Source organism: Bactrocera tryoni, chromosome 3, assembly GCF_016617805.1.
Source record: "Bactrocera tryoni isolate S06 chromosome 3, CSIRO_BtryS06_freeze2, whole genome shotgun sequence".
NCBI classification, from domain to species: domain Eukaryota; kingdom Metazoa; phylum Arthropoda; class Insecta; order Diptera; family Tephritidae; genus Bactrocera; species Bactrocera tryoni.
The window spans coordinates 85,613,583-85,637,934 of record NC_052501.1 but is presented as its reverse complement, the minus strand read 5'-3'; the positions used below and the strand labels follow the sequence as shown (position 1 = coordinate 85,637,934).

Sequence of the window (24,352 nt, the reverse complement as noted above, 5' to 3'; positions counted from 1 at the left end):
TGTAAATTTTGCTTAGTGGTTTTGAGCATAAGCTTCCGCTTCCCCTACAAATTATCTGCGTATCAAGCTACGACCTCGATTGCTCGCAATTGCTAAGTTAATCACCGCAAAGGTTACAAAAGGTGGCCGCGCGAAAATGTTCATGATTTAATTCTATTTTTCGGCTGATATGAGTATTTTGAGTCACTGTAAACAATGCATAGAGCGCTCGTATGTCAAAACGTTCTGAGGATGGATACCATCAAAAATGTCAGACTTTACGATAAAGTTGGAAGTTGCCAGATTGCAACACTAGGCTTGTCAAATCCCTAAATATAAAAGGCAACCTAAGCACGATTGTCTTCTTAAATGTTCGTCAGTCAGTTACCAAAGTGTACTGCTGGCCTCTCTACAACATAGTGATGCAACAGTTGTTCTAAGCTGAAAACATGTGTCCAGTAAATCTTCAAAAAAAAACAAAATTTATAAGGTATAAAGATTTTTGAGTTGTTTTGGTGACAACTGCCATTATTGGCATTGGTTCAGAACCCTGTCTAATTATTCAGGCTAGAACTGTGCTGACTTATCAATCGAAGTTTTTTCAATTTTTATCATCGCAGAACTTACACAATTTATTTGATTTGTTTTAAATTTCTAATTATTCAATTATTTATTACCGCTTGATTATAAAATACTTTTGTTTTCTCTTCGAAATGAAATCCAGGATTATTTTTTAAACTTTGTTTTATACAAAAATGCTCTTTATTGATATTTTTATGACATGCACAATTGTTCTGGCTTACACGTTATTACATTATTAACTATTGTTGTTGCTTCACAACGACAATTACCGTTTTACATAAGTATTTTTGTTTTGTTTTTGCATTTATAAAATAAAAAATCGATGATTATTATGTAAAAAGAGTATAATGAATCTCGTGGGCACACTGTGTGCTTCCTCCTAAGTTTATGGGATGCATATGTGTGTGGATAGATGGGAGTATGTGTGTGTATGCTGGTATTTTATACAAATTGTATGCTTTTGTGTTGTGAGTTTTCAAAAGCTGCAGTTGAAATATACTAAAATGAGAGTGCTTATTGGCTAAGATAGATGGAGTGATAGCTGCTACGTTTAACGAATAACAAATTTTACAACAAGTGTGTTCCGCCGCAAAGCGCTGCTGGCATTGCTGCTTGCTGGTGTCTCGAGTTCTGTTGCTTTGTTTTGTAGTTGTTGTTTTGGTGACGGCGGAAGCAAATGGCAAGTGACGGGCATCGTTTGATTGATTAGTTGTCGTATGCTTTGTGGAGTTGCGTTGAAGGATCAAGTGTGTGTGTTGTTGTTGTGGCAGTTAGAAAGAGAGATACGAAAGAGGCGAGCCGATATTGTAACGGCGGGTGGTGTAATGAGATGAAAGTGAAAGCTCTTGTGCGGCGCTTTCGAAGCGCTTGCAAAGCGCGCACACACCTACGTATTAAATGAAGCTTATAATCTCAACTGTTTGGCTTAAACTAACAAAGAAAACCATGAAAACGTAAAAGGAGCAAAAATAAACAAAAACGTATTAAAAAACTTAGACACTTGGCGATAGGCCGCGCAAGTCACGGTAAATGCTACATAACGATTTCATCTCTACCACTAACGCACATCCTCTCTCACGCTCTTCCTTTCTATTTCGCTACACAACGACAAACCGCACTTCAACTTCTGGCAAAAATCGTCTACACTTGTTTAACGACACGCGTCCTCGGGCCTGGGCACCTTATTGGTAGCCAGCGAATTGGCCACCCTGTGCGCCACGTCCACCGGCGCCAGCATTGCCGTTGAAACCGTTGTTGACCTGTTCGTAACGGATGGTGGGACGGTAGCCATGTCCGTCAGCCTCGTAGTCGACGATCTGTTTGCGGCCATCGGGCAAGAGCACGTAGTAACGGCCAACAGCCAAATCACCATCGCGTTGTTCCATATGTCCGAAGTCATTGCCGGATTCGTAGTCTTGCACGTCGTATTTGAATTCGTATTTAGCTGGACCGTATTGTTCCTCGCCAGCATAACCGCCGTTGCCGCTGCCGCTGCCATAACCGCCATTACCGCCTTGCTGCTTGGAGAAGATGGCACCGGTCAGAGCAGGAGCACCATATTGCGAGCTGGGCGCTGCTGGTGCACCGTATTGTGAGCTGGGCGCACCGGCAGCGGGCGCGCCATAGCTGGTGCTGGGTGGAGCGCCAGCAGCGCCGCCGCTACGTTGTGGTGGCAGGTAGTTGCTGGACGGCGACTGGAATGACTGGGTGGGCGGCAAGTATTGGGCTGAGGGCTGTTGGCCACCTTGGTTGGGGGGCAAGTATTGGTTTTGGGGCACTGGTGGTTCGGCACGGGCGAGCGAGACGCAGGCAAGGAGAGCTATCGTTGCGAAGCACTGCAGGAATGAAAACAATTAAAAAAGAAAAGAATTAGCAAATTACAAAAATTACAACTGGCACAGTTAGGCAGTTAAGTTTGCATTTTGATAGCTTAATTAAAATGTTAATAGCCCTTTACGCATGCAAATGTGTGTTCTCAAGCGTTTAATGTGCTTAAAAGTTGCTGTATTATTGTCGAAATATCCAACTAAGCACCGCCCACTCGCTTATCTGCTGCACAAATCTTGCACGGCGCATTTTCAATTAACTTTTATAACCCATTGTGGCTTAAAGTCGACGTTATTGTCTGCCTAATTGTATTACATGAAAATTCATAAACTTAATTAACATTTGCATTCGGGCGAATATGAGGCAAATCTGCACGAGAAGACAAAAAAAGGGCAAACTACTCAAAATACTACACGTGAACGCTGTCAAACAAGTGCAAACAATGGCAATTAAGTTGTCAGATCTAATCTAATAAATCTGTCAGATGCGCAGCGATAACGTGCCTAAGACGCTGCCAGACGCCACAAGACGCCCCAAGACGCCGCAAGATGCTGCACGACACCCAGGGCGACTACAGCGCCTTCGCCGCCGCCACAGCGTGTCCGTACTCAACTGCTTTGGCGGCAGTGCGGGGAACGGCTGGCAAACTAGAACTGCGCCGAGCAGTGGAGCAGTGAGTGAGCCGGAACGCTCGCGGCGATTCGCATGCGCTGTGCAACTTGTAATTAGAGGAAATTAACATTTTATGCATGACGATGACAGTTGAGCTTTACAGCAGTCCATGCGCTGCAGCGGCGCGGTGTGTGCGCGCGAAATGGAGAAGCTGCACAAGGCTGGTAATGCGATACGGACCAAGCGCGCGCGCAGCCGCAGTCAAGCAAAAAGCGACAGTCACCTGCTGACGCTCTGCAAGCGCCGCTAAATCGAAGCGTAGCAATTGTTGTTGCTGTTGCTGCGCATGCTAATGCGCTGATGCATTTCGTAGGCCTGCGACAGCGTACCAGCGGCGACGCGCATTTGAATGAGCGATTGCAAAATTTTGACTATTTTCGATCTTTTTTGCCTTGTCGCCGAGAATTTGGGTAGGAAATAAGTTGGATTTCACAGCAACGGCGCGACAAATTGTAAATGCTGGCAATTGGGTCGCCAAGCAATGTGCATGAAGCAAGAAATGCAGCGCGTTGAGGCGGCGGCGGTGCCATTGTATAAGTGCAATGTTGCAAAGCGCTTGGTTGTTGCTGGAGCCAGCTGAAGTTTGTATGCAGATTTTGTGCTTACGCGCAGGGGCAAGGAAACTAATATTAGCAAAAAATGCTAATTATTTTATATTTGCGTTATTGCATTTGCTGCAGCATGTGACTGATGGCGGGCTAATTAAAGTCTCCGCCGCATATGACAACTTTGCTGCGCTTAAGCCGAGAACATATGCCGCCGCTGCTTCGTGCATTTTAATTTATTGCGCTGCCGTTATCTGCTACACGTTCTGGGAAATACAATTAAAGCGAAAAACGTTATGTGGCAATAGCAGTAATTGAGCGCTGCTCTTCTGCCACAGTTTGTGGTTGCAGCTCAAAAAGCGAAATATTACAAATTTGAAAGTGGCGCTTCATTAGTTGCCGCAACTGGCAATGCGCTTTAATGAGGAGCTAACCAAAAACAATTTTCGACAGGGTAAGCCTGAGTCTTTGCCTATTTGCAGCGTTTTTATTGCAACATTCGTGCGAATGGTGAACGTGCAGCATTCTAATAAGTGCGGCAAGGTCTGAAGTTGCAAGCAACCGCGCTAACATCTTCTGCGCCGTTAGTTGTCATTCTTAATTGAAAGTCGACCATGCGTTTGGCTGCGAACGTGCTGCCGTAGTTTTTTGCCTGTGGCCATATAAATCATTTTGATGACCATCAGCGATGTGTTGATTTGTGATTGCTTATGACTGATAGTTTTTGCTTCTTTGCCGTTTTATGTGTTCTCTTTAGTTTTTTTCAGTTTAGCTTTTTATTTCTGCGCTCTTTTATGTTGATTAACTGATAAATTGTTTCGAGCAAGCGTTAATTGTGTTGGCTATTAATTTTTATTGCTGCTTAAGTGAATGATTTTAACACCAACACAGGAAATATTGATAGTTAGTGTGAGAGGAATGTCTTCATTGCATAAGGCGCCTGATTTCAGCAGATAAAAATGAGGCGCCTTAGTTTGACAACTTTTATCTTAAAAGCCAACGATATTTATAATTATATGACTTGAGTCTCACCACAAGCTTTGATTTTTATAGCTAATAAACAAATTTGAACCAAAAATCCTAAATTATAACATTTCAATAACAAATATCGATAATGGCGCCAAATCATATTAAGTGAAAGTGTTTTCGAACCATTTTGCAAAAAGCTTTGATTTTTAAAAAAGTGCACTTAACTAGCACAAACAACATATATTTCGATTAAAATTTTGTAAAAAGTGCTCATAAATCAATAAATCATTTATTAAGCGAACAGTGTTGCACTTATACGCAGCTACCGTAACTCAACTCCGTCGAGGTTCGTTGCTTAAGTCTTTCGTTTGCCTTGCCACACACGCCAGCCGTGTAAAACTGATTGAATTTTGGCGTGAAAAATTCGAACGTAAATATTATACAAACAAAAGTAGTTGGAAAAAGTAACTGTGACATGCTATTTATTGCATGGCGGTTCGCCGAAAATCAGCAGCGAAAAAAGGTTAAGCATTTTAACGCCTCAAGACGAATGGCTTGTCAAATTAAGCGCCATGTATGTCTCGTATATCAGCTGAGTGCAGACGAAAGTGTGTATAAACGTGTTTAAAACAGTAATTGTTTCTATAAAACTGTTTGTTAGAGTGGAGGGGAATATAAGCGTAGCTAGGCTATTGGCTCTTACAACAACTTAAAGATCTTTTAATGACTTCTGCTGCCGAGTTTACTTCGAATAATAACTGTAAGTTGCTGCGAATGCAGGAAGCGGGTAATTTTGAGTTAAGTTTTCGCTTTTTTGAATTGAGATTAGAATAAACATATGAATACTAATCATTAAGCTTTAGGATGTTTGAACTTTGGTTTGCTGCTTGATTTTGCTTACTTAACTTTAGATTTTTTTTATTTAAAAAAATTAAAAGCTGCAAAAATTCTAAGCTTAAAAATTAAATTTCTGTGATAATCAAAAATTTATTTTAAAAAAATAATTAAGAATTTTTTTTTTTTATTTTTAGATATTATTAAAAAAAATAACTAAAAAATTAACTTTTATTCAAAAATAAATTTTTTATAAAAGAATAAATATTTTATTTAATTTATTTAAATTTAGTTTAATTTTTTTATTTCATTTATTTTAATTTATTTAATAAAAAATTTATTTCTTAAACAAAAAAATCATTTTTAAAAAATCAAAAATATTTAATTCCTTAAACTTTTATTTTTCAAAAAAAAAATATAACAAATTACTACCAACACCAAATTCATGAGAAAAAATATTTTTGTTTTTTCACAATTTGCAGCAAGTAGCAAGTTCTTTAAGCGAAATAAAAAAACATTATTTTTAATTATGTAACTTGTCTTGCACTTGTTGTTGTCGTAAGTTTTCAACAGGTTTCTTGCTTAAGTCTTTTGTAATGTTGTTTTAAACTAGATTATAGTAATTTTTTTTTTAATTTATTGAATGGGCAAGTGTTTGCAGAGTTTTACGATAGAAAGGATTAAATAGCCAGAAAAATTATGTTGGAAATAGTTTTTTCTTTTATATTTTTTTAAATAATTCTTTTAAATATTTTTTTAATAATTTCTTTCAAATAGTTTTTAGTTTTTTCTTTTAATATTTTTTTTTTCCTTTAAGCAAATATGTATATTGAAAAATTATTTTAAAAAATATCGAACTGTAAATTTTATTGTGAAATTGTAATGTTAACAAAATTTCAAAACAGTAAAATAATTTTTATTTGCAAGAGCACTGCAATTTTTTTCATAAATTTTTGTAAATAAAAAAAATTTGTTCAAAAATTTTATAAAAAAAATTTTAATCGTTATGATAAAAAAATTAAAAAATAAAATAATAATTTTTGTGTGCAAGAACACTGTAAATTTTTAAATAATTTTTTGCAATTTAAAAAATACAATTATTCTGAAATTTAAAAAATGTAATTTTATAAAAAAAATCCAAATTGTAATGTTAAAAAATTGAAAAAAAATAATTTTTATAAATTTTTGTAAATTAAAAAAAAATTTCAGAAATTTTATAAAAACAAAATTTTATAAAAAAAAAATCAAATTTTTATGAAAAATTAATATTATAAAACGTATTTCCTTTCCAATTTGCTCTTTGAGTTCGCCTGCTGTAATGAATCATTATTTCTTCCAAAACACATTTTGCTTTATTACACACAATACTTGAAAACAAATTGACTTTTACGCTGGCTCCCTAAAGCCAGCAAACCCTTTTACACATTTCTATCGATGATGTCCTTTAAAAACTCTAAATATTTGCCAGCATACAAATTACTGGGAGCACTGTGAGGCACTTGCGCATTTTCGCAAATAAAATATATTTTTCAAATATTTTTTGTATAAATTTTTTTAAAAACTGTTCTTTTGTGTTGGCGTACCTTCATTTTGTATATTCACTGGTTTGGGTTTTGAATTATCACACACAAAAGTTGTTTAGCTACTTAGCTGTTTGTTCTTCTTGCGAAGATGGTTGAATTGAATTTGATACTGAAACAGTTTCGTAGGCCACTATTTATATTGTTTGAAACAAATAGTAGTGCAGCTAGCAGTTAGCAGCTAACAGAAGGCAGCTGGCTGCGGCAGGCGAAGAGGCTGCCGAAAGCGTTGGCCCAAAGTGGCAGAAGGCAAACGCGGCAGCGGCATGAACAAGTGCCACCGCATGGCGGGGTGCAAGAGTGTTGCGGTGGCTGTGCTTAGGGAAGAGCAACAGATAACATTAAGAAGACAAAATTGCGCGCCAAATTTTTCAAAAACTACAACAAAAAGGCAGGCAACACAACAACGCCGAGACAGCTTAGAAACCAAAATTGTGCTTAGCTACATGCCAGCAAGCAAAATTTAATTGTATCCGGAGAGCAAATGAGCAAGATGTGTAGAAACACAAATGTGCAACAACAACGAGCTTGAAATGAAAAAGTAAGCGGCAAAACTGCGAGAGCACAGCGGCGCTGAGGTTGTGCAGATCGAAGTGGCAAGCGGCAGCAATGTGATTTGAGCGGTTGGAAGAGCGCTGGCGGCTGCAGCGAGCTCCCGCGAAACATTAGCAACAACAACATCAAACAACAACAACAACAACATCTGCAACTTAACGTACGAAGAAGCAACCATAATGTCGGCTGAGCTCACAGTTAACGCTAGTTGTTGTTGCTTTTGCCGCTGCCACTGCGTGTGCTGTTGTTGCTGTTGCTGTTGTTAGCATCGCCAAAACAACAGTCAAAGGTACAAAACAATAAACACTTGAATAATAGTTGGCGGCAACAACACCAAAACTCATTCGCAAATGTACGCAACAGCACAATGTGCGCTGCTTGAAGGCGCAAACACAAACAACAACAAGGGCATATAAAGCACGTTGCCGCTTGGTAATGATGTTGCTGATGCACAGCAATAAACAGTTACCATTATAGTCGAGCGCTGCTGGCCATTGCTGTTGTTTGCATTTGCGCTTCAGTTTCATTTTTAGGTTTATGTGAGCCACACACACGCACACTCAGGCGGCCGCCGCTTGGGCCACGAATGGGTGCAAATTTTTGTGTGTTTCTTCTTCTGCGTTTTTGGCAGGAAACATTGTTGTTTTCATGCGTTGCGTTTAGTGGCTTGTTGTTGGCGTCGGAGGATGCGGCGAAAGGCGCTTCGAATGCGTGCGAACACGAAAATTCCTGCAAACTCTTCGCACGGCGATAAAATTAAATGTGCTTTTGTTCACAGTTGGAGTGGTTTTATTGCGAGAGTTCGGGAAATTCATTAAAATATTGCTTCTCTTTTAAAATTAATAAAATTTTATTATTTTTTGTGCAAAATATGTATTTGGTAGTCGAAAAAGTTTTTTCGTATTTTGTTAATAGATGTTGTCGCAGGCGTATATCTCCAGCGCAAACAATCACATTGTGTCATACCATATAGTGTTGGAAAGGTGAGATTTTAAGTTTCATTTAACCAAAATAACAATTCGGGGAAGTTGAAAAAAAGTTACAGCTATTCAAAAAAGCGTTTAAATAATGAAGAAATTCGCTATGTTTTGAAAATTTTGTATAAAAAAGGGAAGAATGCTACACAAGCCACCGATAAAATTTGTGTGTGAATGTGGAGACGATACTGTATCAGTTCTCTCGCTTACGTTCTGGAAATTTCGAAATTTCGATTTACACTGATGAAAGTATATCTCTAACGAAAAATGGCAAAAAGAGGTCGACCAAAATGATACTTATTTGTTTTTTTATTTATTAGTCTAAATAAAAAAAAAATAAGTTGAAGTTTGATTAAAAATATTAGAAAGTCGACTACCCAATATATTGGTTACCATACACTAATATTAAAAAAAATTAGAACTTTCGTTATAAAATGAAGTTGAAGTGTGATTAGAAATACTAAAAGACTTTTTCGACTACCAATATTATTTGCGTGAGAATGGAAGTGCTTCGAATTCGATAGACATTTTGTTGATCTTTTTAGATCATGTGAACTTCTTTCTCACAGTAATTCTGGCAAAATAAGTACAAAATGGATGTAAATGATGTCTAACCAAGGGCAATAAGGACGATCTCTAGCTTAATAGATTTGGATCAAATTTTTCGTCAGAGAATAATATAATGTGTCATCTGTGGCACAAAGAAGGGACAAAAGAAGCAGTTATCGCCGAAAAAGTTCAAACTTTTGTTTATTTGGTAAATTTTATAATTTTTTTATGCACTCAGTGGTTCAGCATGGTTTACTTTGGTCAAATTTCATTGCTTCAATTCTTTTCAGCAATGCAAAGAACAAACAGGGCTCAAACCAGGCAAAAAAGATTTGTTTTTGAATGATCTTTAGTTGCCACACAGGCCGCATGAGCACGCAGGAATCATAACAGCGTCAGCACGCAGCAAAAGCATTAATACACGCGTCGCCTAAAACAAAAGCCAAACATAAATGCCAAATGCCGATACGACGTATGAAAAATAATGAAAAATAATCATATTCGCAATATGAGCGCAACAATGACTGCACGAGTGTGTGTGTCACTACGTGCAGCGCTTCACATTTGATAATGAGCTTTACACCGTTTTTCATTTGCCGAGAGAGCTCGCCAGCGCATACAACGGCGCTATCGCGTGTGTGTGTGATAGTGGCTCAGCAGAACGCTCATTCATCAGTCCAACTCCACTTAGCGGCATATGTGCTGTTGTTGTTGCCACCAGTAAAGCATACAGCAGCTATTTGTAAAGCAACAATAACATGCTGCAAAGCGGTTCGCGCTGCGCCTGTTGTTGCTGCAGTTGTTGTGACTGCTAACAAATTAAAAGTTTCATTCATTTGTAATTAATGTGCTCGCATATTCATTTGCATGTTGTTGCTGTTGCTTTAGCTTCATATTGCTGATGCTGCTGACTCGCTTGTGTTGCCGCAGCGTCTTCGCTCTCATAGCTTCGTCGCGAGCGAAACTAGTGCACAGCTGACTATATGCGATTTCGTGTGTACTCTCTCTCAGTTTGTTAGAAAATATTTTTGGCGCTCGGCCGGTCTGCGCAGTCGCTGTTTCATACTCGGCATGCTGTGTATTTCACTCATACGCCGTGTGTGCCACAAACATTGTTAACTGCTGTCAGTGCTATCAGTCTTGCCCAGTTGCTGACACAGTTTGGAGCTACCATTACAGACATCTTGGTTTAGTTTTTAAGTTTTGGTTAATTTTTAGGGGCTTGGGTAAACTATGAAGTTAAGGAGTTTTGGTTTTAAGAAAGGATTTTTGGAGTAAACTGGTGATTAAAATTGAGGAATAGTACACAATAGCAGCTGTTTACTAATTATTTACTAATTTACTAATTTTAATATATTTATTTATTGAACAAAAAAAAATTGTTTTTAACATTAAGAGCCGTTTTCTTAATGTTTGGTTCGCAGCCTTCACTCAGTTGAGTACTGGTTAATTTAATCATGACTCCTTTTTTCGGTCATTGAGAAAACAGCTCCTAGAGCAAGAAGCAAAGGTTGCTAAAGATTCTGATTATTGCAAATGATTGAATTAATATAAAAATAAGAATAAAAATATAAAAAAAAATTTAAAAAATCACGCATACCGGATTCAAAAAAAAAATAATAGTCCCAAAAACCGATTAAAAAATAATTTTTAATCTTTTAAGCGCTTTTTTTTTATTAAATAATTATTATTAATCCGGGTTTTGGGATTATTATTTTTTTAATTTTTTTAAAATAAACTTTTAATTTTAAATATGTTTTTTAAAAATTTAATAATGAATTGAAAACTACAAAAGACAAATCTTAACCTCAACAATATAATTTAAAAAAAATGTCCTAAAATTCGCAGTTTTTCGAATAAACATTAAAGAAAATTTAGTTTTTAGTCCCAACATTGCAACTAAAAAAAAAATTGAAAAAAAATTTCAAATGCTGTTTAAGAATTTATTTTTATTTTTTTTTTTTTGAATTGAAAAGTAAAAAAGAAAAAAAATTTCTCAAGTAACAAAAAAATAATTTCTCTTAAACATTTTAACATTTTTCGCGTTCATTTAAAATACAAAAATAATATTTTCAATGCCTACATCTTGGATTAAAACACGAAATTATAATAATTTTTAATCCCCACATCGGGATTAAAAGACGAAAATCCAATTTTTCCAAATTTTAAAGAGTAGGTAATTGTTTTTTAATCAAATTTTTGTAATTAAAAAAATTGCAGCCCTGTTGACAACAAATGACAAGTAAGTTGTTTCCCAGCAGGATTAATAAACGTATTTTAGGTTGGGGGTTGATATCACAATAAAAAAGTATTTTTTTTGAAAAATTTTGAAAAAAATATTTTTTGAATAATTTTTGGAAAACTATTTTTATTCAATAAATTTTTTTTTAATAATTTTTTTTTTTTAATAAATACATTTATATAAAAATTTTCGTAATAATTTTTTTAATTCTAAAAATTTTTAAAGCTACTTAAAATTTATTTTTTTTTAATAAATTTTTTAAAGCATTAGGCTTTTTGGTCATGTTGGTGATCAGTATTTTTTATTTTTTAAAATATTTTCTCCTTAAAATTTTTTTGTAAGATTCACTTTCAAAAATACTTATAATATTTGTAATTTTTTTAGCAAAAATCAAAAAAATATATATGTAGCAAAATATTTGAGGAATAAATTTCATACATAGTTTAAAAAGTAATTTTAGTATATTTTCCGTAAAATTTTGTTGTTGTAAATTTTACAAAAAAAAATAAAATATTTGCTATTTTGAAATCTTTCCATTCTAAATTTCCTCAGCCGCGCATTCACACGCTTCTTAATGTCACTCGCGTGCATTGAAGCACAAATCCGCACACTTATTGCCACAAATTGCGCAGAGCGCATGCGTGCGCTTCACAAATATGCATAAGTGCAAATAGATCATTTAAAAATACATTTAATTTTTTTATTAACCGCACGGCGCTCATTTGTGCCGCCAACGACACGCAATGCCCGCGCATGCAACATAACAATGGATGTCATAAAAGCGTACAAATATTTGTGCTGAGCAAATAAGCAAAGAGGGTGTTGAGGCCGCCAGCCGCGACCGAACAATAACGGTTTATTGTGCTTTCAACTGTCAGCGCCGGCTGCACATCGTGCGGTGTGCGGTTATGCGTGCGAAGTGTAATGCGAGTTGGCGCACAAAAGACTCAAGCAACGAACTTGACTCTGCTCGACGCGCTTCTAAGCGCGGCTTGGCAAATATTGACGAAAAATATAACAGAATATGCCGCAAAAATCGACGAATATGAAACGCGTATTTATGAAATTGCAAAATCTTGCAAGAAAAATGATTGCCGGTAAACAATACTAATAAGCAACAACAACTGCACATTCAAAGAACGCAATTATGGTGCGCCATAGTAGCAACAAGCAACGCAGATTTGTAGAAAACGAACAGACGTTAATTTGACGCAATTCGCACACGAACGCGGCATGCTGCGCTCGCGGCAGCTGAAGGTGCTGGCAGTTATGGCGGCTGCGCGCGGTGCGTCTCGCATTGAGAATCGAAATTGAAAATTTTGCAACTGCCTAAAATGAATTCGCAAAAAGATTGGGGCATTCGAAAGAAATAAATGCACGTACGCGCGTCTTTTTTCGACCTATCGAATGAATGGCTGGCAACAACAATGCGCAGCACAATCACCGATCGGCGACACACGCTGTCAGTGCATCGATTGAAGACGAGCGCGCCGTTGAGTTGGCGGCCTTTTTGGATGCAAACTACGGACAGCCGGCCACAGCCGCTATTGCAGCTGTTGTTGTGCACCTCGATCTGTTGTTAGTGTTGGACGCGCGGTGGCAGGGGTGCACTTACTGCTCGGCGGCTGCTCGTCGGCTGCTGGCAGTTAGCGCGTGGCTCACCCGCTGCCGGTCATTCTTGGTACGCTTCGCTACGTCGACTGAAGGTTTGGCTGTTTTAAGGCGCGCGAACCAAATGAGATTTTAGCCGCCAACTGTGCTGCCGTTTTTTTGCTACATTTTGCGAGTTTTTGAAATTGAAATTATAAATGTAAAAAAGCGAAAAGCGGCGGCATTGTGCAATGCGGCGTGGAATTGTTTATGCATCGCAAGGGTGTTTGCATGCTGATGAGTTCATGCGCTGCTCGCCGGGTTACTGTAACATGCGCTAGACGCTAGACGCTTTGTTGCTCGGCAGTCACAATCAAAGGCCGCCACTTTTGCTCGAATTTAGGATTTGTTTTTATGTCTGTTTCTACTTTTCTGTTGTTGCCACCAGCGTTCTATGCCAGATTTTGTGCTGTTACGATTTTATGAGCAACGCCACCGTTTGTTTGTGTTGTATGTGTGTAAGCTGTTGATTGTATTGCACCGTTTTATTGTTCTAGACAAAAAATTTATGAACACATTTTATTGCCTCCACCGCTTTGCGAAATTTCGCTGGCATCGCACCTAGGCCAAGTTGCAAGTGTGCACATGTTCCCATATGTATATCGTGTGCGGCTGTTTGACCCAGCTGCGTCAAAGTAATAGCTATAAAAATTTGCTTAATAACTGTAAGAATTCCTAATTATCCATAGCTATAAACACATTCACATTAACATTAGTTGTATTGCGGTGTGGTAATATTTTAAATATAAACAAATTAAGTTTTGCTATTAGATTAGCTACATGGAGGCATCTTCACACGATCTCCAAAACTTTATTTTTGCCGAAATTGCTTAATTATGATTGAATAAGAGGTGATGGTAGGCGGGTTCTTACAGCAGCAATACGTGAGAATGTTAGTAATGCAAGATTTTAATGCTTTTTGTACTAGAATATGAGTTCAGTATAATAAAAAAATTGTTAAATAAATAAAATCATATTTTAAGTATCTAATGTATTTTATTTTAAAAGAAACTATTCAAATTTGAAAATGGTCAAAAAAGAACTTTTGAATAATTGGCTTTTTTCAAATCAAATTGAGCTGTTTCGATTCATTTCCATACGTAATTTTTTGCCAAATTCTATTCTAAAGATAATCTCAAAATTTGAGGTCGATCGAATAAAAAAATGTTGCTTGAAATTTTTATCGCTTGAAAATTTTTTCTTCGCTACAAATCAACTTGAAACTTATTTTTAATGACAAGAAATATTATTAAACAAAAGGTTTTTTTCTAATTCTAAAGTCAAAATTCATAGTATGAGAGGAAATATCAGCAACTATTGATACTTCAACTTATTTTTTTATATTTATTATGAACTAGAGATATTATTGCATCAATGTAAAAATTTTCTGGTTTCTCGGCGAAAAACTGCGATAAGTAATTTTCACAGGCTTCTTTTGAAGCCAACTTTACTCCATTAAGAGAGTTCTGCATTGAGCGAAACAAATGGTTGCGCGATGATACAAGGTCAGTGCTCTATGGTGCATGCATCAAAACTTCCCAACCAAGCTCTCCCAGTTTTTGTCGAGTAATCAAAGATGTGTATGGTCTTGCGTTGTCCTGATGGAACACGAAGCCCCTTCTGTTGATCAGTTCAGGTCGTTTTTTCGATTGCTTACTTCAATATCATCAGTTGTTGACAGTAAATTATAGAATCAATCGTTCGACCGGGCTGGAGCAGCTCAAAGTGGATGATTCCTTTCCAATCCCATCAAACACTCGGCATAACCTTTCGAGGCGTCAATCCTGGCTTTGCGACCATTTGTTGAGCTTCACCACACTTGAACCATGATCTTTTTCGCACATTATTGTCCTATTTGATCCACTTTTGTCTCCTGTTACCATTCGCTTCAGAAATGGTTCGATTTAATTTCGTTTCAGCAAAGAATAGCAGATGTTAATTAAATTTTTTACAGACAATTCATGTGGTACCCAAACATCGAGCTTGTTTTTGTATCCAGCCTTTTTTAAATGGTACAAAATCGTTTGGTGATGAATGCTAAGTTCCTTAGCGATGTCATGGCGGCTTATGTGACGGTTCTGGTCAATGTTTTCCATAATTTCAGCGACTTTTTCAACAATAGGTCGCCCAGAGCGAGGTGCATCTTTCACATCGAAATTTCCAGAACGAAAGCATGTGAACTATTATTGTGCTACACGAAAAAATTTCAAAAATAAATTTCACAAATTTCGTTGGTGGCTTGCGTGGCATTCTTCCCTTTTTTATACAAAAATTTCAAAATATAGCGAATTTCTTAATTAATTTCACTCATTTTTGAATAGCTGTTAAGCTTTTTCAACTTCCCTGAAGTTAATTTTTGTTAAATGAAGCTTAAAATCTCATCTTTCCAACACTATATGGTGTGATTTAATATGATTGGTAGCACTCGAGATATACGACTGCAACCTGTTGACAAAATACGAAAATACTTTTTCGACTACCCAATATAGAGTAGTTGATTTAAGACGGATTTAGTAAAACATTACCAACTTTTTAAGCTCTTTAGATCACTTTAATTTTGTTAGGTTCACAAATCTGTAATTAAAGAGAAATAAAGCTTTAAAAAATATTTTAACAACTGCTAAAAATACAGTTATGCCATTCTTAAACGTTTTTCTAAGTGATTAAACGTGCTTAAGCATTTGCTCATAATTTTGTGCGCATGCGCCTAACCTCTTGCACTTAAACTTGAAACTGACCGCTTGCCGCGCTAGTTTGCCTTAGCTTAATTCTGTTTTTCTAATTTTTATTGCGCTAATTAAGCGATTAAAGCAAGGCGCTGCAAACATTATATGCCTTAAAGCGGGTGCAGGCTTGTCGCTTAAGTCTTTAGTTCATAAGTTGCCTGAGCAGCCATATGCGAGGTCTCATTTACTGGCATGTATAAGCGCAAATATTTGTAAATATGTAAGTTCGCTGCGTAATTTGGCACTTACATCAATTACTTTTCGCACATTATGAGCCCTTAAATGAAAAATTTCGAGCCACTTTAAGGCCTTTTTAGTCGAACAAGTTTTATGGCACTGCAAATTTGGCAGCGTCAAGGTCACACGTGCAGAAAAATCGTTGGTTTTTCATTTCTATGATTGTGATTTTGAATTTCATTTTCACATTTTGAACTAAAGTAGATGCTTGTTATATCAGCGCGTCAATTCTCTTTATATTATAATAAGTATTAAAAATTATATAAAAAAGCAGAAGTTCATGATAGATTGAAACCCATCGGAAACGAAATATAAAATAGCAAACATTAAGGGAAAAATAAGTAATTTAAGGGAATAATAATTTACGGGCGGTCTAACGTTGGCAAAAGAGATGTGAGGAGCGTGGTTATTAAGCGTTTGACGTGGTTTATCTTGATTTCTGGCAAAACTACGAGTCCTCTAGAAAAAAGTTATATGGCAATGTTGTATGTAATAAAGAGGTATATAACTTTTGCATACAGACTTCCCCATATAACCTCAAAATATATGTGAAAATTTCACATTACCAAATATTTGGGTTTTTTATTTTTATCTTGTACAGAAAAAATCTCAAGTCAAAATATCAAATTTTAATCAAAAGGCAGAAGTAGTTTCGCCAGAAAAATCAGATTGCCAGATTGAAATAAATTATTTCTATTTTTTAAATTTTTATAGCTAAAAAATGTATTTTTTTAAATAAACACTAAAAAATCGCTTTAATTGAAATTTCTTCTATATTATATGCCTGTATTGACATTGAAATTACTGTATTTCATTTGTGATAATTTTAAATTACTTTATAATTACATTTGTAATCAGATTGTTTTGGGCTTAAGAAACTAATTTAATCTTGAACTTCAACTTACAACAACTATGCGCACAGAATAAATAACTTACAATTTGGGACGCCAGAAACAACAACAATGCATTTTTGTCAATTTAATTAAGCAAATAATTAAAATAGTCCCAAAGAAAAACACGCATATGTACATGTCGGCAACTCTACCTATGAGTTACCTAATAACCGATGCCAGCTGGTTGTTTTTGCCTTTGTTATACCCTGAACAGTGTATATTAAGTTTGTCACGATGTTTGTAACACCCAGAAAGAAGCGTCGGAGACTCTATAAAGTATATATATAAATGATCAGTATGTTGAGCTGAGTCGATTTAACCATGTCCGTCTGTCTGTCTGTCCGTCCGTCTGTATATATACGAACTAGTCCCTCAGTTTTTAAGATATCTTCAAGAAGCTGCTCATTTGTCGGAACGGCCGATATCGGACCACTATAACATATAGCTGCCATATAAACTGAACGATCGGAATCAAGTTCTTGTATGGAAAACTTTCACATTTGACAATGTATCTTCACCAAATGTGGTATAGATTATTTTCTAAGACAACAATGTAATCTCCGAAGAAATTGATCGGATCGGTTAACTATAGCATATAGCTACCATACAAACTGAACACATAGTTACTAAAAGAAATGCACCTGTGAAGGGTATATTAGCTTCGGTGCAGCCGAAGTTAACGTTTTTTCTTGTTTTTGTTTTGTTTTTGTTTTTGCTTACATCACATAACGTCCATATGGCGAGCATGCTTACATCATAACTTCTTACTGTAGGTTTTAGCACTCGATATGCTGTAATGACAGTCGGTGCCACAGGTGATGCGCCCACAGTCGATTGCTTGGAAAAATGTTAAATAATTTGTAAAAATTAAAGAAAAAAGAAACGAAAATGGAAAACCATAAAAATAACTACACAACTTTTGCCATTCTATGTATAACTCATGGCTGCTTCGGCGCTGTCTCTGCTGTGTTTGCTGTAGTTGTTGCACTGCTGTGTTTATTCAGTGTTGCTGTAATTTTTCAGCGCTTATTGTTGTTTCGTTTGCCTTCAAAAGCTGCAATGCGCCGCAATTGAACCGCATTCGTCACGACCCTTCTCCATTTCGGCGCATTTTGTCATTGGTACGTGTGTGTTTTGTCACCAAGTAATTTGCAAACGGATGCTCTTCATTTGCCCCATGTGCTTGGCTTAGCTCACTATGCGCTGCATCGAGAATAAATCGGCACACAACACTGGCAAGTGCTTTTAATGACAAATTGTTTAGAATTTTTCACAAAAAATCGGCAATTTTAGCTGCGACAAATTGGTTTACGTGCAACACGGGCCAAGCGACACGAAGCGGATATTGAATTGCCTGCCAGTGGAGTGGGGTTAGGGCCTGCTCGAAACTTGGTGGATAATTAAAGCAAATGTGCAAGTATATCTATGTATATAAGTACATTTTATGCATACATTTATTTAACTGAGTCGAATCGTTTGCAATTTTTAACTTTTGGAAACTATTGGAGACATGTTTTTCTTTCTAAAATATTTTTATTGTAGAAATGCGAGTTGTGAACAATATTACAAGCTAAATACTCCTACAATTACATTATGCGCGCATTTGATAATGAAAATGTTAGTTTCTCTTGATATATTTCATGCTCTTTCAATATTTCATTCATTCGCGCATAAATTTTTAATTCTCAAACGGTTTATAAATTAGTTGGAAATTGTCAATAGCTGCGAAATATAACAGCTATGTAACTGTAAACAGTAACATATATATTTTCACACCTACATAGCAACAAAAAAGCAAAACAACAAAAATTTTGTTGCCCAAGTGGCAAAATACAATTTATACTCAACAAATTTGAAAGCTTTACATGGAACGGCGTGTCAATTGATTGCATTTGAAATTTGGCGTAGAATTAAAGTTTAATTTGCGCTGACAATTGTTGAAATCCTCATTTAATTGAATTGCCCAATAGTTTGCAAGTAATTCTGGTTGCTTTTTTTGTGCTCCCGAGTTTGGCGAATTTATCAAAATTAACAAATTGTGTAATAAAATCAGAAAATGGTAATTTTCCATGTTCTGTTGCTGAAAATATTTAATTTAGTGGAAAGATATTTGTCGAGTTTATAAAGAAAACTCTCTAAAAATAGGTGAATTAAGTAAATCGATTCAATGGAAGCTGAAAAATCGTGGTTACCGAAATAGGTTGGATGCCAGATCAACAGCATACCGACCATCACTGAAAATAATTTGATTTTTGAAAAATTCTGTTGTAGACATATTCTTGAAAAGTTAAGTCTGGAAGATTTTTTGTTTTTGCTGTGATATTCAGCTTCTCGTGAGTTCATCTTGAGATTTCCAAATGAATTCACTTAATGACTTCTAATCACATCACGTCAGGGCACTAGAATCACAAAAGCACTGACCAGGCATGGTGCTGCTTAACTCATATGCAGCCAGCTGGCAGCCAGCTTCTCTTGAGGTCATCTTGCGATTTCCAAACCAAATCACATCGCGGCGAGAGTTAGCAGACAGCCATCTTCCCCTGAAGTGACCTTGTGACTTCCAAACCAAAGCGATAGGCACATAAATACAGTTCAGGCACGGTCCCTGCTTTACTTATGAATATAGGCAGTTAGCTCCCCGTGGAGTCACCTAATAACTTGTAAATCACATCACATCGAGGTACAAGAGTAACCTATGTACTGGTTAGGTACGGTGCCTGCTTTCCTTATATAGAGCTAGCTGACAGTCAACTCCCCCTGAAGGCGTCTAATGAACATTTTCGTTGTCGTAAGGTCACCTTGTAACTTTCAAACCAAATCACAGCAAGTCGCGAGAGTTACCTAAGCACAGATCAGATCCTGTGTCTGCTTTTCTTATATAGGTCGGCTGTCAACCATCTATATTTTACAATTGACCATTCAAAATCAATATGGCGATGAATTCATAACGGTAAACAAATTTTAACAACGGTATTTTTAAAGAAGTTCCGATTGCTGTTGTAAAACTGGAAGAGTTTTCAAGTAAACAATTAATTTTTTACTAAAACATTTGCAGTTTACACCTTAACATCGTATTTTTTTCTTGAACTGCCGCTGCCACTTGCTACTCCTACTAACTGGAAATTCATTTCTGTTGCCATTACTAAAACAATCGCCACTGCAACGCTTCTATAATTAATCAAATGTGCAAGCAGGTGAATGGGCGTTTAAGAGGTGTTTTCGAAAAGGTGTTTCCAAATATGTTAATGCTGTCCAAGTGGAAGCTGCAACATTTGAATCAACAACGCTTTGAGCAATTCGCAAATCAGTTTGCTCTTATTTAATGCCAAATCACGTTGCTTCAGGTGCGACAGTGTGTGCGAAAACACACATGTAACGCCTTCATGCAACTGTGTATGTGTATGTGAGTGTGTAGTAATGAAGGCAACAACTGTATCGGCCGGCAAAATAATGAATAATCGCTTTGTTTGTGTGCGATGAAAGCTGCTTCATTGGACACTATAAATATTTTCGTGTATTTGTGGTGCACTGGTTGGTGTGGCGCAAGCGCAGCGGCACCAAACCTTGAATTATGCTCCTATTTTTCGTCTTTAGAAATTGTATTACATATTTTCACTTTATTTTTAACTAGGGCATTAATACAATGGCGTGTAATAAGTTCACGCTTTAACACAGATGCACGATATGGCTATTTTGGCTTCGATTGGCCGGCACCTGACACCGCATTTCTTATTATATTATTTAATATTTTTATTGGCAATATGTTTTTTGACAGCTTTTATGCGCAATGGAGCGTTAGATAGGTTTTAAGCGGAGCAAAGTTGTGATATGAGCTGCGCATGCGCCGCGGCTATCTATTAGCTATGGGTAATGAATTGCTTTTCCTCTTCTTTATAGCTTTTATATGCTGTTATTAATGGATTTTGTTATTTTTTAAATATAATGAAATTAAATTCGTAGAATTTTTCGACAAAAGTTAAAATATTGGGTAGTCGAAAAAGTCTTTTCGTATTTTGTTAATAGATGTCGAAAATAATCAAAAGAAATTGCTATTTTGGGTTTAGCTGAATAATATGTATGTGTTTATAATAATTTTGGTACACAACTTCATTTCAGCTTTTCAACTTAACTAATGTAATATAATTTAAATATATCTAAGTATTTCTTTTTTTGAGCAATTGTTCCAAAACCCTCCAAACATCTATGTAGTTATGAGTAAGAACAACATTCCTGCGCGCCTCTGCCGCATTTATTTTTACGTCTACGTAGTCATTTATAATACACGAGACATGCATATGTGTCCGCTTATGCGGTCACAGCTAAGAAAAACACTGAGAAATGCGCGCTTTGCCGTCAAATGCCGACAAGCGTCGGTGATGCGTCAAGTGTCGATGGCTGGCGGAATAGCTGTTTCGTTTATCATTTTTCTTGCTTTTTTCTTATGCGAAGTAGAATTTTTGTTCTCGTTTTTCATTGTAGCGCGTGGTTGGTTCTGACTGCGTTGGCAGAAGGGCACTTGACGGGTCTTAGGCAAATAGTTGATTACTTACTTAGATTAGTTGAGCATGCGCTAAAGCGGATTTTAATGCAAAGCATTTTGAAATTCTATCTACACACACACACTTTCATATAGTGTAAGCATGAATAATTTGCTTAAGTTCTTCTAATTATGAGCATAACATCATTTGGGTAAACAAACAGTATTTGCATGATCTAGTTTGAAGTTGAATACGGAAGCGTTATTATGATTCACACCTACGAAGTGTCTAATATACTTACACATTTGTATATATATACGTAAACAATTTAGAATTCTTATGCGATCATTAATGAAACAGCGTGAACACGCACTCACCTCGATAATGACCACTCCTCATGTGAGTGTTGCTGGGAAATCAGACATATTATTTATCATACAACCATTTTGGCATCCGATTTAATTTTGAATATTTTATGTATGTTTGTTTTGTGAAATTCGAATATTTTTTCCATTTGTTGCCGAAAAATATATAACAGATCATTTGCAAAGTCCGCGGGCCAACATAGTAAAACACACTTTTTTCGCAAAACTCGTTTTGTTTTTGTATTCAACATAGTTTCCTTCAACGGCGAGAGACTGATTATAGCGATCCCTCAACTTTTTGATACCTTTTTTGTAGTCCCATTTGTCCTTTGTTTCAAAAAAGGTCTCAGTTTCGGCGTTTACATCTTCATTCGACGAAAATTTTGTCTCAGCGACCATTCTTTTGAGATCTGATAATAGGAAGTTGGGGTCCAGAACTGGAGGGTACGGTGGTTGCAAAAGCGATTCGAAGCCTAATTTCAAGGTAGCCAATAAAAATTATTCCATACGCATTCTAAAATACGAGTACAGACGGCAAAACCTTGCCAGTTGACTGTTGCATTTTTCTATGTTGTAACGGGTGCATCGTATGACTGTCCCTACGTTGTTACATATCGACAAAAAAGATCGAGTTTTTTACGGTTTCAAATCTCCAAACACATGTTCGTAATTTCTGTCCAATATCTTAAAAACTGAGAGACTAGTTCGTATATACAGACGGGCGGACTTGATTTAACAGTCCCAACGAGTCATGTTGATCATTCTTATAACGGGTTTTTCAATAAGAGTGCTTCCTGTGAAAGTATATTCGAAACCATTATGTAAAGAACTTGATTCTTTACATGGCCACCACGGGCACGCTTGCAGAAGTCCAGACGCTGAATCCAATTTTCGACAGTTTTCAAGCATAAATCGGCGGATACTGCTGCAATTTCACTTTTGACATTCGAATGTAGTTCATCAATCGTCGCTAGCTTGCTGGCATAGACCTTAGGCTTGACTTAGCCCCACAGGAAATAGTCTAACGGCGTCAAATCGCAAGACGGAGGCAGCCAACTGACTTGGCCTTTTCGTGAGATAACACGTTCACCCAACTTGGTTACCAATAAATCGATCGTAACATTCGCTGTGTGGCGTATGGCGCCGTCCTGTAGGAACCACATATTGTCCAAGTCCTTATCATACAATTCGAGCCAAAAATCATTGAGCGGTCGCGATTCCCGTTCACAGTAACGTGTTGGTCTTGATCATCACGGAAGAAGTATGGCCCAATGACGCCGCCCGCCCATAGACCACATCAAACCGTAATTTTTTCGGGATGCAATGTGACTCATAAGGTACGTGTGAATTGCTGTCTGACCAATAACGCATATTTTGCTTATGAACGAAGCCATTCAGTCAGAAATGAGCCTCATCGCTGAAGATGGTTTTGCTATGAAAATCCGACTGATTTTAAAGTTGTTGCTCGGTCCAATTCACGAACACACGACGATTCTGGTAGTCAAGCGAGTTCAGTTCTTGTATCAATTTGATCTTGTAAGGATGTATGTCAAGATCTTTTTGCCGGATCAATTCGCCACAACGACGTCACAGAGATGCCGAACGCTTTGGGTCTTTCTCAATTGATGCGCTAGCGGCAGCAATACGGGTCCTTCTTTGTCTCAATGGCATGGTAACCTTTTGTATTGTGCCTGTGGATTCAAATTTTTCTTCTTGCTCAACTGTTGATCTGACAGGACGATTGTGATGACCATAAATAGGACGTAGCGCTCTTAAAGTTGCGGCCACCGACTCCGAATTTCGGTAGTAAATTTTAACAATTTCGTTGTGGAATCGTATATCTTTCTATGGTAAAATGGTAAACCTCACTGAAGATAAATGTCAAAAGTGCGGGGAAAAATATGGCGTCGTTTGCTGTCATTATAGGTCTACTTTTGTAGCGTCCCTATTGAAAACCTCGTTTTATATATATACATATATCGTCGATTGGGGAGAAAAGGACGTGTGCGTGATTTCTGATCTATATGTCAAAAACTGAGGGACTATTTCGTATGTATATAGACGGACGGAGTGATCCAATGCGTCATGTTGATCATTTTCATAAGTGGTGAATATAATATAGTATTTCTGACGTTTCCTTCTGGCGTAATTACAAATTTCATCGCAAACTTAATATACACTGTTCAGGGTATAAAAATCGGCTCTTTCCCCCTCTTCATTGATATACCAAAACTCAGTTTTTCTGTCTTTGAGCTGCCTTCAATCAACATCTACTTCTACCACCTAACGAGAGCAATTTTTTGAGACTTGTGATATTAAAATAATTAAATAAACATGGTTATTCTAAATTACCGTGGCAAATCACTTATTTCTCTTCTAAAATGCTGTGTAATTAAAGCAGACATAAATCAACATTCATTAAATTATTTTCAAGACATTTGGGGCATGCAAAGACGGCGTCATTAGTTACACGAATTCGTGCCAGTTGTAACCGAAGTCCTTCCATATTACATACTCACACAAAGCAGGGAGTGTATGCTGTAATGTGAGCATGTGTGTGGGGCCTTGCCTTCGCCACTCGAAGATAAATTCAAATTATCTCATTTCAACTTTAACTTGCTCGCCGTCGCTGCAGACAACAATTAAGTGCATATTATGTAAACAGATTTAGGTGACAAGGTCGCGAATGCCA

General features: G+C 36.8%; 1 protein-coding gene across 1 annotated transcript; it reads right to left on the bottom strand.

Annotated features, from left to right (window-relative positions):
- Positions 1-1,742: 1,742 nt before the first annotated feature.
- On the bottom strand, positions 1,743-22,823 carry LOC120770802 (pro-resilin). Its single transcript, XM_040098381.1, has 2 exons — positions 22,722-22,823; positions 1,743-2,396 (listed from the first exon to the last, which is right to left on the bottom strand). Exons 1-2 carry the CDS (start codon positions 22,821-22,823, stop codon positions 1,743-1,745), a joined length of 756 nt encoding a protein of 251 aa, XP_039954315.1.
- Positions 22,824-24,352: the final 1,529 nt, after the last annotated feature.